Source organism: Sciurus carolinensis, chromosome 18 (assembly GCF_902686445.1).
Source record: "Sciurus carolinensis chromosome 18, mSciCar1.2, whole genome shotgun sequence".
Taxonomy (NCBI): Eukaryota; Metazoa; Chordata; class Mammalia; order Rodentia; family Sciuridae; genus Sciurus; species Sciurus carolinensis.
In genome coordinates this window covers 6,639,421-6,653,356 of record NC_062230.1, presented here as the reverse complement: position 1 = coordinate 6,653,356, position 13,936 = coordinate 6,639,421, and the positions used below count along the sequence as shown (strand labels likewise).

The 13,936-nt window shown below is 63.0% G+C and overlaps 1 protein-coding gene across 3 annotated transcripts in view; it reads left to right on the top strand.

The window, feature by feature from the left end:
• Nucleotides 1-12,743, top strand: part of Cux1 (cut like homeobox 1) — a 316,806-nt gene extending 304,063 nt beyond the window's left edge. For all 3 annotated transcript variants that reach the window (XM_047533876.1, XM_047533875.1, XM_047533874.1), the window contains exons 15-23: nucleotides 5,064-5,191; nucleotides 5,469-5,535; nucleotides 6,034-6,146; nucleotides 8,701-8,817; nucleotides 9,920-10,003; nucleotides 10,404-10,460; nucleotides 10,845-10,925; nucleotides 11,664-11,728; nucleotides 11,865-12,743. In XM_047533876.1, the coding sequence (XP_047389832.1) occupies nucleotides 5,064-5,191; nucleotides 5,469-5,535; nucleotides 6,034-6,146; nucleotides 8,701-8,817; nucleotides 9,920-10,003; nucleotides 10,404-10,460; nucleotides 10,845-10,925; nucleotides 11,664-11,728; nucleotides 11,865-11,931 (779 nt within the window). In that variant the 3' untranslated portion in view covers nucleotides 11,932-12,743. The remainder of the gene's footprint in view (nucleotides 1-5,063; nucleotides 5,192-5,468; nucleotides 5,536-6,033; nucleotides 6,147-8,700; nucleotides 8,818-9,919; nucleotides 10,004-10,403; nucleotides 10,461-10,844; nucleotides 10,926-11,663; nucleotides 11,729-11,864) is intronic.
• Nucleotides 12,744-13,936: the final 1,193 nt, after the last annotated feature.

Below are 13,936 nucleotides of genomic sequence, written 5' to 3'. Positions count from 1 at the left end.
TCTCGCACCTGAGCAGGGTTCGTCGTCGTTGCTGGTTTGGTTGGGTACCGGGGACTGAACCCAGGAGCGCTTCGCCTCTCAGCCACGTCCACAGCCCTTTATTTTTATTTTTAGAGACAGTGTCTCTCTGGGAGTCACTTAGGGGCTCCCTAAGTTGCTGAGGCTGGCTTGGAACTCGTGATCCTCCTGCCTCAGCCTCCCAAGCTGCTCGGATTGCAGGCGTGGCCCCCACGCCAGACCCTGAGCAGGTTTTTCCACCCAGTCCTGCTCTGCATCAGGTGCTTCTCGGGGTCCCTAGAGAACCAGGAGCTGCCAGGCCTTTCCTGGCTGCTGATAAGGCGCGCGACAGGCCAGTTGGCACACAGGTTGGGAAGCAAGGGCCCCCTCACCCGGCAGCCCTCTCCTCAGTGCCCGTGAGCACTGGATGCACATCCTGGGCTCAGACAGCACAAGTCTGCAGTTCCTGGAGTGACGGAGGCTGCCACCCTGTACTCGGCCATTAGTGGAAGAGAGGACACTCCCTGCTGCTCAGTCTTGGGGACAGAGAGGGCTGTGCCTCCCCAGGCAGGTGGCCTGAGGAAATAAAGCCCCCAAGAGCTTCTCTGCTGTTGCTGACTCTGCCCCTGGGGAAATTCGGCAGTATCCTGTTGTCCATCCCAACAGGAAGGCACTATTGGCATCCTGAGAGCAGAAGCCAGGAGACTGCTGAGTATCCTGCAGTGCATGGGACAGTCCCCCACAGCAGAGAATGACCTGGCCCACCTGGAGGCAGGGAGGCCAGCAGAGGCCCAACCTGCCCCGCCCCCAAGGCCACCTCCCCTGGTGAGACCTGCTCTGGGCCAGGGTCGCACTTCAGGCTGGGCACAAGCCCAGGAGGGCCAGGGCGGGAGCCACCGCCCAGATCCTGTCGTTCGGGGGCTGGTGACAGCACCGACCTGGCGAGGGGCTGGAGGGCCTCCGGTGGAGTGGCCTGAAGCAGGAAGAGACTCTTGCAGGCAGACAGGCCGAGGGCAGCAGGTGCACCAGGGGAAGCAGAGACGTGGCGGGCAGGGAGGGCGCCGCCTCCCCACGCTGACTGCCAGTCGTGACTGTGGGCAGGGCCTGGGGCCCGTGGAGGTGCAGCACGTTCACCCTGTGACACGGGGAAAGGCTCCGTGTGGTCCAGGGCGTCCACAGCCATGCGGGCGGAGGGCCCCGCTGGGGAGTGTGCGTGAGTCCGGGGTCACCATGGGCTGCGGCACTGGCCGGTCAGGGTCCCCGGTAGGGTGCGCTTGAGGTGCTGGATGAGTGGAAGATGAGCAAGTGGCGGGGAGGGCTGGCGGGTCGGAGAGGAAGGACGCGACAGGACGCCAAGAACCACAAGGAAAGGGGCAGTGGGTGGGCCTCGGAGGTGGGCCCTGGGCCTCCCTGCTGCCTCGACCGCCCAGAGGGGGCTGCAGAATGAGGATGCGGCATGCGCGGAGGGCATCAGGGACCTTGGCAGGCCCCTCGGTGTGGGGGACACCAAAGCCTGATGGGAAGGGTCTGAGAAACTGGAGAAGAGGCGCTACACACCCAGGCGCGGTGCTCTGCCGGAGGGGGCAGTGGGGTCCGGAGAAGGTGCGTGCGTGTGCGTGTGTCCAGCTGGGACGACAGAATGCATGCGTGCTACTGCAAGGGAAAAGCCAGACTCAATTCACCAGGAGAGGGCAGTTTGCTGGGGACGCCATTGCGCAGGACGTGTGGCCAGCACCCCCTGGTGGGGCGGGTGCAGTAGCCAGTGCAGGGCAGAGGCAGGGAGGAGCGGATGGGAGAGCCTGTAGTGGCTGGTTGAGCAAGACGGGGTCCCCTGCCTCCGGTGCCCACAGGCCTCACCACCGGCCCCAAGTCCTGAGAAGACTCTGCCTCAAGCTGTTCTTGCACCCTGACCTCAGGCGGTGGAGTTCACCTCCTCAGGTCTTGGCCTTGACGTTGCTCTGATTTCCTTCTCCCCTCTGTGAATGCACCTTCTAGGGGTCTTCCAGATTCTTCCAGAAGGACAAAGTCCCCGAAACCTTCATAAGGGGAGCGGACAGTCTTGGGCCACCTATCAGAGGCGAGGCCAGGTCCCACCCCCTCTGCACGCTCTTGACCCGTTGACCCCTCCCTAGCCGCAGGCTCTCTGCACCCCTCCCATGTGCCCAGGCTTCTCAAGACCCCCTCTCTCTCGCAGCCACCCCACCGCAGGGTTCCACCCAGTGCTGCGCCCACTCACCCCGCGCCTCCCCCAGCACCCTCACCCGCAGCCCACAGCCCTCCCCGCCCAGCCTTTCTGTAGCTCCAGACCCCGGCGACCCTCCTCGTTCCTGGACAGTCCCTCTGCCACTCGGTCCCTGCACACACTCGCTCCCGACTTGTCCCTCTTCCTGACTCTTCTCCAGGTCCTGTGGACACCCCCTAGGTGTCACCCGCAGGCTCTGGCCAGTATTCCCAGCACTCTCTGGGCTCCTCGTCTGCGGGGGCTCAGCCACCTGGGGCTGGTGATCCCTCCAGGCTTAGGCACCTGGGCCCAAGTCCCCACCACACCGTCCCTTAGTTGTCCAGCAGTGCGTCCTGGTTCCAGAGCCAGACCAAGCTGCTGCCCAACTGCCTCCCCGTCTCGGGAGGCCAGGCCGGGCCTGGGCCTCCTCTCCTGGGTTCTGTATAGCAAAGGGGTCCAGGCCGTCCCCGGCACCGTCTTCCACCTTGTCCCAGAGCTGCGGTACCCGGGTCCAAAACACGCCCGCCTGAGGCCGTGAGATCCCCAGGGGACAGGCGCAGAGTTGAAGCCCAGTTCTGGAAGAGTCCAGCTCAGGCACTCCCTTGATACCATGTGGCCACCAGGAATGTGCCCCCAACTTTGTGGTCCCTTTGTCCCTTCCTCCTGAAGAGGGGGCAGGGATGGCCCTCAGCCTCTCCAAGAAGGTCTGTGACTGAGGCCCCTCCCTCAAGGTGCCCACAGAGGCCGCCACCCGCCTCCTCACCTCCCCTCAGGGAGGGATGGCTCCCAGGCACAGCTCTGGTCACTGCTGTCCAGCTGGGCCCCAGGACAGGTCCCGGCCCTGCCCCGAGGCTTCCCTGCAGCCTCTCCCCTGGGCCTCCCAAGCAGCCATCCCCATTCTGCTGCACCCAGACACCAGCCAGCATTCCTTACAGCCACGTCTCTAGGGACAGTGTCCCCTGACACTCACCCTGCAGTATCTCACTTGCAGCCACGGCGACAGGCTGTCCGGCCGCTGGATGCCCTAACGGTCGCCAACGCCTGGTTCCAGCTGGGCTGGGCAGCCTCGTGGGGGGTGTGTTCTCAGGACTTCAGGCACATGCAGAATGCCACCTGTGCGCACAGGCAGGGACCACGTGCCCGCCCAGGCGCTGCCCCTCACTCACTGGTGACTCTCGAGGCTGCAGGTGGCTCCCGCCCTGGAGGCCTGGCCAAGGCCACGCTGGGTGGCACGGGGTCACAGACACGCGCTGCCTGGCTTCTGCCGGCTTCTGTGGGCGCCACCCAGTGCCAGTTCCCGCTAGCTTTCTGCTGCTGTCCTCCCCTGCACGTCCCCTGGACTTCCCCTCATCAGCCCTCCTGGGCATGCATGGGGCAGGACGCAGCCGGCTCTGCAGTCCCATCTGCAGGCCTGGGCCCAAGGCCAAGGTCACGGCATGGTTGCCCTTTGTGGGTCTCCCCACTGGGGTCTGCTCAAGGTCCTGTGGATCGCCAGGGCCAGGCCCCAGCCCCACCACCACAGTCCGCCCTTGTGGCCTGACCCTGCCCTCAGGCCACACTGTGACCTCCCCCCAACACCACCTCCTGCCAGGGATAGGAAAGGGGCTCCGCCCTGTCTGAGGGGAAGTCCTTTTGGGGCCTGAGCAGTGGAGACTCTGGTGTGGGAAAGGACTGGGAGAGGGGGACCCTTGGGCTCTGGCCCGGGGCAGGGGGGACGCCTCAGTTCTTCATCTCTAAAATAGGGACCATCTGTTCTGAACGATCAGACTGTTGCAGGGCACAGAAGGGCGTGGCGGGCGGCGGGCACCAGGAGATGGAGCAGTGGGGTGAGGTGGGGCTGTCCTCTGGCCCAGGGCCCATTGGACAGCTGGTCAGCAGGCTGTGCAGTGAGGAGCCAGTCTCCGGCTCGCTGCCTGGAGTCTCTGAGCATTTCTGAGGCCACAGTGCCTCCTGGTGGCCATGCAGCCTACCCCAAAGGACAGGGCCCCACAGCTCAGAGGAAGGTTTGTTACCACCATTTATAAATAAGAGCCAGAGAGGGTGAGCCAGCTGCGCGGAGTCACACAGCCAGAAGTAGAGCCATCTGTCAGCTTCCAGGCCTCTGCTGTTCTAGACAGTGACCACTGAAGGCACCCTGGGGACCAGGCTTGGAGAACTTCCCCACCATCTCCCACCCTCCTCCCCACCATCTCCCACCCTCCTGCAGGAGCAGACGCTCTCCAAACAGAACTAGCCCGGATTTGCCTCACTGCAAAGAGAGAAAAACAAAAACCTTGGCTCTAGGACAGGGGAGAGGGACAGGGCTGTGGGTCAGGGGACTCCGGGGCCACCCAACACCCAAGACTGGGCTCAGCTCCAGAGGCGGGACCCTGCCACCCCCCATTACACCCCTCCTATTTCCTCAGCCCCTCCCGCCCCAGGCCCTCTCTGGTCATTATCCCAGGACCTAAGAACTGGGGCTCACTGGGAAAGGCCTGGGCTCCTCGCTTTGCTTGTCAGAGGCAAGGGAGACCCAGAGAGGGAAAGGGGCCCTCCGGGGACACCTGGAAGGTCTTGGGCAGAGCTTGGGTGCACCTGTTTCTCCTAAGTCCCTGGTCTGGGACCCTTCCCATTCCCTGGGGACTTCAGGCACAGAGTGCTCGCAGCCAGGAGGGCCTAAGTGCTGCTGGCTGGGTCGCACAGTGGCCCTTTGGGCTGTGAAGGCCCCCAGCAGCCAGGCCTACCTCCAGCCGGCCCGGCCTGCTTCTCCTGTGGAGAGAACAGCCAAGCTCTCAGACCGTGGGTCTCAGGGAACAGCAAGGGTCACACCAGGTCCTCTGATGGTCGCATCTTCCTTTGGCTGCAGGGCGCTGTGCAGAACTGCAGGTCCATGTCACCGAGGCCATGGCCACGGCCACTGAGCAGAGGGAGCTGATCGCCCGCTTGGAGCAGGACCTGAGCACCATCCAGTCCATCCAGCGTCCTGATGCCGAGGTGAGCCCCCCACCACTCGCCCTGCCCCCTGCCCACCCTTCTAGCCTCACGCACCATTGCCTGTGACCCTGCAGCCCGCCTAAGCTGCCCTCCCCCAAATCTAGAGGGGCCGTCAGGGCCCAGCCTGCTCTTCCTGGGCAGTGCCAGCTGGGTGGCCCAGTGGAGGCCCCCCTCCAGGCCCTGGCTGCTTCTCGACCCCACTTTGCTTGGCCACCCTGAAAGAGCGTGGTCAGTGCCCGGATGTGGAGGCACCTACCGTCTCTTCCTCTCCCCTCAGGGTGCTGCTGAGCAAGGCCTGGAGAAGATCCCGGAGCCCATCAAGGAGGCCACCGCCCTGTTCTACGGTGAGGAGGGGCCAACACATCCACGGGGGTGAGGGACTGGGGCAGGGCGGGCTGAGGGCTGGAACCCCCAGAGGCTCCCCCTCCTCAACGGAGGCCCATCCAGCTGTGCGGTGGTTCCCACCCCTCGGCCACCCGCATGCAGCTAGAGCCGAGCAGGGTTGACCTGAGGCCTGGACCGGAGGCTGCCACGCCAGGAGGAGTGGGCGGGGCTCCCACGGCTCCCCACTTCCCTCAGTGTCCCTTTGTTCCCCGGGGACCAGTGTGACAGTGCAGGGCCCTCACATCCATACAGAATAAGGGGGGGTGGTGCTCTGGGTCTGGCTCTGTGGCAGTGCGGACAGGTGAACTGGCCGGAGCCCCAGCCTCCAGCCTCCACCCTCGGAGGTTGCCTGCTGGTCAGGCTTGCACCCCGTGGTCTGGGCCAGACATCCCTCAAGGCCCGGGCCACGTGGCCCCATGGGCTCCTGCCATCCCACGCCACTCTCCACTGTCTCCTAGGACCCTCCCCACCAGCCAGCGGCACCCTCCCTGAGGGCCAGGTTGATTCTCTGCTGTCCATCATCTCCAGCCAGAGGGAGCGCTTCCGTGCCCGGAACCAAGAGCTAGAGGCTGTGAGTCACTTCTTTCTGTCCCCTACAAGTCCTGAGGACACAGTGGGAGAGAACCTGGGCTCAGAAAGAAAACTGTCACAGACCTTACACTGCCGTGGGGTCAGGCTTGTCCCGTGCAGTCAGGGAGGGCTTCCTGGAGGAGGCCATGCCCTGCTGGGTCTTGAAACAAGAACCAGGTGGAATGCACAGGGCTGCCTCCAGGCTGCAGGAAGGAGGCCCAAGACAGAGTTGCCAATTGGGTGTCCTACTGCCGGGACAGCCACATGGATTTAAGCAGGGGAGTGATGCTGTAATGCAGAGAAAGGGTCCCCCGGGTGCCAGTGCAGGACAGAAGGTGACCAGGCATGGTTAAGATGGTCCAGGAGGAGACACCCAAGTCAGGCAGCGGGCACGAAGCAGGGGAGGGTGGGAGAGAGGAGGGCTGGGAGCCCATGAAGGTGGACAACGTGGGGACATCATGGACTCCACGGGGTCAGGGGAGCAAGGAGCCCAAAGAACCTGCCAGCTGCTGACCTGTGGCCAGGGCCTTCCCGGAGGGACACGTGAGGAAGGGACCACCCTGCACAGGTGACCAGTCAGACCTGCGAGGTGTTGTAGATCCCAGAGGAGGGGCCTCGGGGGTGTCGTTGACACGCGGCTGGTGGCTGGAGGGATGTGGTCCCCGAAGAGGATGGAAGAAGCCCGGGAGGGAGCAGGAGAGGGCCAGGGCCAGGGCCCTCCATGAGGGTGCACACCGGGTGCAGCAGTGCAGACAGCCAGGTGACAGACCAGGGAAGCACCTGGGGGGGCCCCGCCCTGGACCTGGGGCTCCGTGGAGCCAGTCCCGGGACCTCCCCCGCTGACCACACTCCCGGTGGGAGCGGAGGCCGGAAGTCATGGAAGCATCTCACAGGTTCCCCGCCTGCTCCAGTCCAGTGACGGGCACGTCAGATCCCCAGGACCCTCTGTGACCCCAGCTCTGGAGCAAGAGACTGTATATAAGGAGTCATCAGGGCTGCAGGCTATGGCCGAGGAACCCCCCTCCTGGCCATCAGGCTCTGGGGACAGCCACAGAGAAGGACAACACAGTCCTTCCAAGAAGGCTGGGAGTCCGAGGAAGGAGGGAGGAGCCTTAGAGGATTCCAGCTTTTGCTTTGAAATTCTAGACCTGGAGCCAGGCGTGGGGGTACCGCTCAGGAGGCCAAGGCAGGAGGACGGCAAGTTCAAGGCCAGCCTCAGCAACTTAGCAAGACCCTGTCTTAAAGTAAAAAGTAAAAAGGGCTGGGGGTGTGGCTCTGTGGTAGGGTGCCCCTGGGTTCAACTCCGGGACCGCAACATAATAAAAATAACAATTCTACACCTGGTACCAAAGCCTGGTACCAAGCAAAGTAAACTACCGTCACATAAAACCTACCACCCGGCCACCGCTGACCGCGCAGTGGCAACAAGTCCACTCACATTGTGCACTGTCACGACTGTCCCCACCGACCATCTCCTGAGCTCTGAAACCGCCCACTCAGGTCACACCGGCAGTCACTGCTCTGTGTTCCGTCTCTGGAATTGTCTCCAGTCTTTGATAAAACTTCACAGAAGTGGGCTCATGCTGGATCTGTGCTTTGGTGACTGGCTTAGTTCACTCATGTCATGTCCTCAAGGCTCAACCACGCTGTGCCATGAGTCCCAATGTCCCTCCCCTTAAGAAGATGCTCTGTGGCCTGCACAGGCGACATCTTATCTGTCCGCTCCCCTGCGCGACCCCGGGCTGCCTCGGGCTGGGGCTGCCCCGCGCGGTGCCGCTGTGAACCCGGGGTGAGGACCACATTCCTTCCAGACCCTGCTCGCCCGTTGCTGGGACGCGACCCCAGAAGGGGCCTTGCCAGAGCGGGTGGCAATTCTACATCCCACTTTTCAAGGAATGGCCACCCGGCCATGTCCCTTTTGGCACTGCTGAATGTTAAAGAGCGGAAAGGAAACCCCGGTTCACACAGTTGAAGAAACTGAACCAGGAGTTCCCATGTCCCCTCGCCCTTAGATGGGCCATGTTCAAACCTCACCATGAAATGTCCAGGAAGGGACTGGTGGCTGCTGAGGCCAGGGCAGGGATGACCGACAGGTCAGGGGTTCCTGCTGGGGTGATAATATCTCCTGAAATTACATGGTGGGGATGTGGAACCGCGTAAGTGCATTAAAGAGGACTGGGTTGTCCATGTAAGCATGGGGACATTTATGTGACTGGATTATACCTCAACTGCTTGCGGAGGCTGGGGCCGTGGCTCAGAGGCAGAGCCCTGGCCTAACAATGCAAGGACCTGGGTTTGGTCCTCAGCTCCGTAATCAACATCATCATCTAAAAGGCTGGTAACACCCAAACCAAATAAAATATGAAGACCCCTGACCCCAGAACGGTGACTTCTGCCTGGGGTGGGACCAGGAGGGAAAGGGGGACTTCCCAGAGGGGCAGCCATCAGCAGTATCCAGCAGGCCAAAGAGACAGCCACGGGCACAGAGAGAGGGGCCCCAGGTAGCTGGGCAGGACCCGTGCCAGCCTGGTGCCCTCTGACCCCGGCCCCCACAGGAGAGCCGCCTGGCCCAGCACACCATCCAAGCCCTGCAGAGCGAGCTGGACAGCCTGCGCGCCGACAACATCAAGCTCTTCGAGAAGATCAAGTTCCTGCAGAGCTACCCCGGCCGCGTGAGTGCCCTCCCCAGCCCCAGGACACCAGGCGGACAGAGGCTGGTCAGGGCCCTTGAGACGGGAGGGTCGGGGAATGACCTGCGGGGCAGCCCTGGGCCTGGGGACCCCCTGAGGCTGTCCAGTGCCTGCACTCTCGTCAGCAAAGCCCCGAGTGGCCCCCTGAACGGGCTCACGCAAAAAGCCAGCAGGGAGGTGTCAGGTACACGCAGCAGGAGGACCGGGACTGGGGCCACCCGCCCAGGCAACCCCTCTGTGAAATGGCGGCGACCCACTAGTGCACCCCAGGATCTGGGAACTTAACCCTAGGGGTGCAGCAGCAGAGGGGCTCTGGGGAATTGGTATGTTTTACACACATATTAAAAAAAAAATCGGAATTTCCATTCGTGGAGAATGGAACAGAAACGTGCCTGCCGTGCCAATCCCGGTGTCCTTCAGCCCCCAAGCCTCTCAGGGATGCCCACCTGCAAGGAAACCCTTTCTGTGACTGAGGGAGGACAGTGGGAGGTGAAAGAGGAGAGAACTAAGACAGATGGTGGGGGCTCCCCACCCACCCACTGGAGCCGCAGCTGCTCTGCTGCTCTCTAGCCACCAGAGGGCGCCCCGACTCCGCGACCAGTGCTGCTGGCGGTGGCTACTGCCCCCCACTCCCAGCAAACCCCCTCCAAACCCACCCAGCTGGGCATGGTGGCCCACACCTGTGGTCCCAGCTACTTGGGAGACTGAGGCAGGAGGCTGGCTTCGGACCAAGAGTTAGAGGCCAGCCTCGGCTACTTAAGAAGACCCCATCTGAAGAAAAGCAGCCACGCAGAACCCGCTCCAGGCCCGAGCAGTCCGCCTTCCCCATCTGGGCCAGGGTTCCCTGTAGGTAACGAGGTGGGCCTGTCGCCTCGGGAGGAGAGAGAACTCTGACCCCAGGCCAGAGCCACCCGTCCCATTCACACATCACCTCAGCACCTCTCCCAGCTGTGGGGTCTGGGGCTCGGTCCCCCGCCTCCCCTTTGCAGATGAGGAAACCGAGGCTCTGCCGCTGGCCTGCCCTCCCTGAGCCCGGCCTCCTGCTGGCCGTGCCCCTGAACGGTCCCCTCCTCCCCGCACGCAGGGCGGCAGCAGTGACGACACGGAGCTGCGCTACTCCACCCAGTACGAGGAGCGTCTGGACCCCTTCTCCTCCTTCAGCAAGCGGGTCTGTGTCCCGGCGGCGCCTGAGCAGCTGCCCACCCTGGCCCGGCCACTGCCTTCCCTGGGCCCATCCGTTCTCTCCAGGCCTGCACACGGGCCAGAGCCATGGAGGCTCAGGATCCCCAGGAAGGCCGCGGTGGCTCCCTGAGGGCGTGTGGCAGTGAGGGGCAGGCTGTCCAGCGAGGGTCCCCGCTGCCCGTGATGGGGTGGCCTCCCCACTCCCCGCCTGCCTGGGGACTCAGCAGTCCCGTCCAGGCAGAGCTTTATCATGGGCAGAAGGGGCCCGGGGGCGGGGGAGCCACGCAGATGTCACACTGAAGGATGGGTCACCGGGGAGCCCCTAGCAGCCACCTAGGGTTCTGCAGCCCCCTCTCTGGGTCCCTTCATCATCCCTCCTCCTCCAGGAGCGGCAGAGGAAGTACCTGAGCCTGAGCCCCTGGGACAAGGCCACGCTCAGCATGGTGAGTCCCCACGCCTATGCCTGCCTTGACCAGAGGGGAGCACCTGCCCTCCAGCCCCACCTGGAGAAACCCCGGGGGCCACACAGACCCCTCCCATGCCCTCACAAGAGTGGCAGTGTGACCCTGGGACACTGGGGACAGGGTCCTTCCCTCTTCCCAGTACAGCAGCTCCTCTGGTAACACCATTAACTGTAGGCTCTGGAACTGAGCTGCAGGGGGCGCCATTCCCCAGAAATCCTGTAGCTGGACTTGTCCCCGCAGGGCAGTGGTGAGGGGCCCCTAGCTCTGAGCCCTTCCCTCCCCTTGCCGCCCCAGTACCCCTACCTACACAAGGGCCAGGGGCAGCCCTGTGCCACCCTGCCAGACTCCCTATTTGCTCCCCAGGGCCGCCTGGTCCTCTCCAACAAGATGGCCCGCACCATCGGCTTCTTCTACACCCTCTTCCTGCACTGCCTGGTCTTCTTGGTGAGTGTCTGGACAGTGGGCCAGGGATGTCACCATGCTCCCCTGACCTCCAGGGCAGCAGGACCCTGCGACTGTGGCCTCTCCAAAGCCACACCCTCAGTTCTGGGCCACTCCTCTCCCCTGGGCATCTCCTTAGCCCATCTGGGGACAAGGCGCACTCCCGCCCACATCGGGTTCTCTGACTGGGGCACAGCCTGGCCACTCTGGGGAGGAGGGCTGACCTACCACATCCACCAACCCAGACCTGAGGGTCTCGTGGAAAGAAAGGTCTTGGTGGGAACCAGACACAAGAGGAAACCGGTCTAACAAATGCCCCCAGACTGCGGGTGCCCTGTTCCTAGAAGGGACATCTGGAACTGCATCTGCCCAAAGGCAGAGGGGCACTGTGCCACCTCACCCCAGGGATGGCTCCATGTCTGCCACCTGGGGAAGAGGGGCAGGCATGTGCAAGGAAAGTTCCAGTCTCAGGGACCCACTTCCAGCAGGACAGTGACCATGGCCCCTGCAGGGTCAGCCTGGGCTCCCACTGCAACTGCAGGGCCCAGCACCTCCTGGCCCACAGTATCAGGGACATTCCTGTGTCTGGGCCCATCCGACCACCTGTGGGACAGGCAAGCTCAGGAGTGTCCCTACATCCCTGAGGCCACAGGAAATTTCTGTCCCTGGAGCACAGGCGCAGGGCCAGTGGGTGGGCTGTGGGCATGGCCATGGGGGGACTCAGGTGTCTCCTCTGGCCAGGTGCTCTACAAGCTGGCCTGGAGCGAGAGCGTGGAGAGGGACTGCGCCGCCACCTGCGCCAAGAAGTGAGGCCGTCCCCTGTCCTCCCAACCCCACGTCCCCCGTGACCCCGCACCACCGTCCCCCCCCAGCCCTGCCCGTGCCTGCTCCCCCAGCTGCCCCCCGTCAGCTCAGCCTCAGAAATGGTTTCTGCACCCCCAGGTTCGCCGATCACCTGCACAAGTTCCACGAGGACAACGGAGCAGCGGCTGGTGACTTGTGGCAGTGACACCAGGGTCCCCCCGCAACAGTGATGGCTGCACCCCCACCCCGCTCAAGTAGTTGCTTCTAATGACTTAGGCTTTCCCAGATACCCCCTGCAACGTGGAAACTGTCCTTGTCCTCGGCCCAACAGCTGCCAGAGGTCCCAGGTCCTCTCGGGCCCCCTTGAAAGAATGTCAAAGTCACATCAGGCCTCCTAGCTCCAGACGGCCCCCTCAGGCCTGGCCAGGCTGACCCAATGCTCCACCTGCCTGGCCTGAGCTCCACACAGCCTGGCCTCTAGCACTGGTGGCAGAGACCCTGGCTGTGACCCTCACCTGAGTTTGGACTCCCTGGGCCTGTCTGCACCTGGGCTCTGACACCCCCTTGTCTCCCCTACTATCTCCCCTACACCCTAAAAGAGATGTGGGTCCTTCCTTCCAGACCAGGGGGCCTCCTGGTCTGCCTTTGTCACTGATCCCCACCCCCTGCAGGACACAGACAAGGCTAGACTAGAACAAGCTTGTTCCCTGTCCCCACCCCGTCCGGGAGGAGCCCAGAGGGTGAGACAGTTTCTACCGTCCCTGCCCCCAGACACATGTGATTTCTGCTTTTGCCTTTAGCAAGATATTCTGGTCTCTAGATGAGGAAGTATCTCCAACAAAACCCCAGGCCCCGGGCTCCTCACACCGGAGAACTGGCCTGAGGCCCAGTGCCTCCCCGCCACACAGACCTGGCTATTGGCCGTAGCACGGTCACCTCTGGAGGCCACTGGCAGATCCTCGGTTAGGTCTGCGCTTCGCGCTCAGCCTTTGCACGTTTGAATAAACCTCGTTTGCAGCCACACTGGGGCCTGTGCTCTGTGACTCCCGAGCTCTGGGACACCAGGTTCCAAAGGCCAGGAGGTGCCAGCAGCACAACCACCAGGATCAGGGCTAGTCTGCCAATGTGGGGCATGGTCCTGGCATACAGGACGCCTCCCTCTCTCCTGTCCCCAAGAACTCTGACAGCATTCAGAGCTTTGCTGAACCCCAAACCCACAGCATGTGGGCGCTCTTAGGCAGACTTGCAACCCCATCAAAGAGGGAGATCCACTGCTTTCTTCACAAACCATCCTTGGGTCCCTGCTCGCCAAGTGCGCCGGAACTCAGGCATCAAGGGCGCTGAACGCCAGTCTTGCATGGGGACTCCCTGGAGCCACTGGTCTGTGCCACCTCACCCCAGGCCTAGCCCCACTCACATGCAGTGTCTCGTTTTGGTCTGTGGTGGCTGGCCTTACCCACTAGGCTGGCTCCGAACCCGGCGCCTGCCCTCAGCCCACCAGACCTGCGCCACACCTGCCTCAGGCTTCTTCCCGAACCCGAGAGCTCGAGTGTGCAGGAGCCTGTCTTTGGGTTCCTGCTACCAGCAGCCCACATCATCTTTTCCCTCAGAACTTCCTCCGAAGTCCCAGAGCCTCCTATATTCAGAGACACAAGATGGACCTGTCCTCCCTGACACTTGTTCCTGTCCCCCGTGACAACTGCTTTGGTCAGTCACGCACTTTCCCCCTCCCAGCCACTTTCCCTTCTCCCACCAGTTCTTCCTTGTGGGTAGGTCACTCGGAGTCACTAGGCTTCTGGCCTCTCCACACTGCCTCCCCCCAAGGGATCACAGCTATTGTCTTGTCCTGACCTTCAAGCCCCAGGACTCTCTCTGGTCACTGAGTCCACCAGCCAGCTCAGGACACAACTTGTATCCAGGTCAGCCCACTGTGGGCCAGGCCGACCAGGGGTAGGGCCTCCATCAATCCTGCTCTGCTGGCAGCCGCCCGCCCCCTAACTCCTGGCCTCATTCATAGGTGTCCTGGTTCCCAGCCAGCATCCAGCCTGTGGCACCTCCCATGGATGGCTGGACTACTGCCTATTTCATTAAGTGTTTGCTGGCCAGGTCCTGCTGAGGGGGCAGCTGGTAGATGTGTGGCAGGGAAGAGGCCTGGCAGAGGAAGAGGTGGGAGGTCCAAGCCAGCCTCCACCTTGACCAGCCCGGGCGTA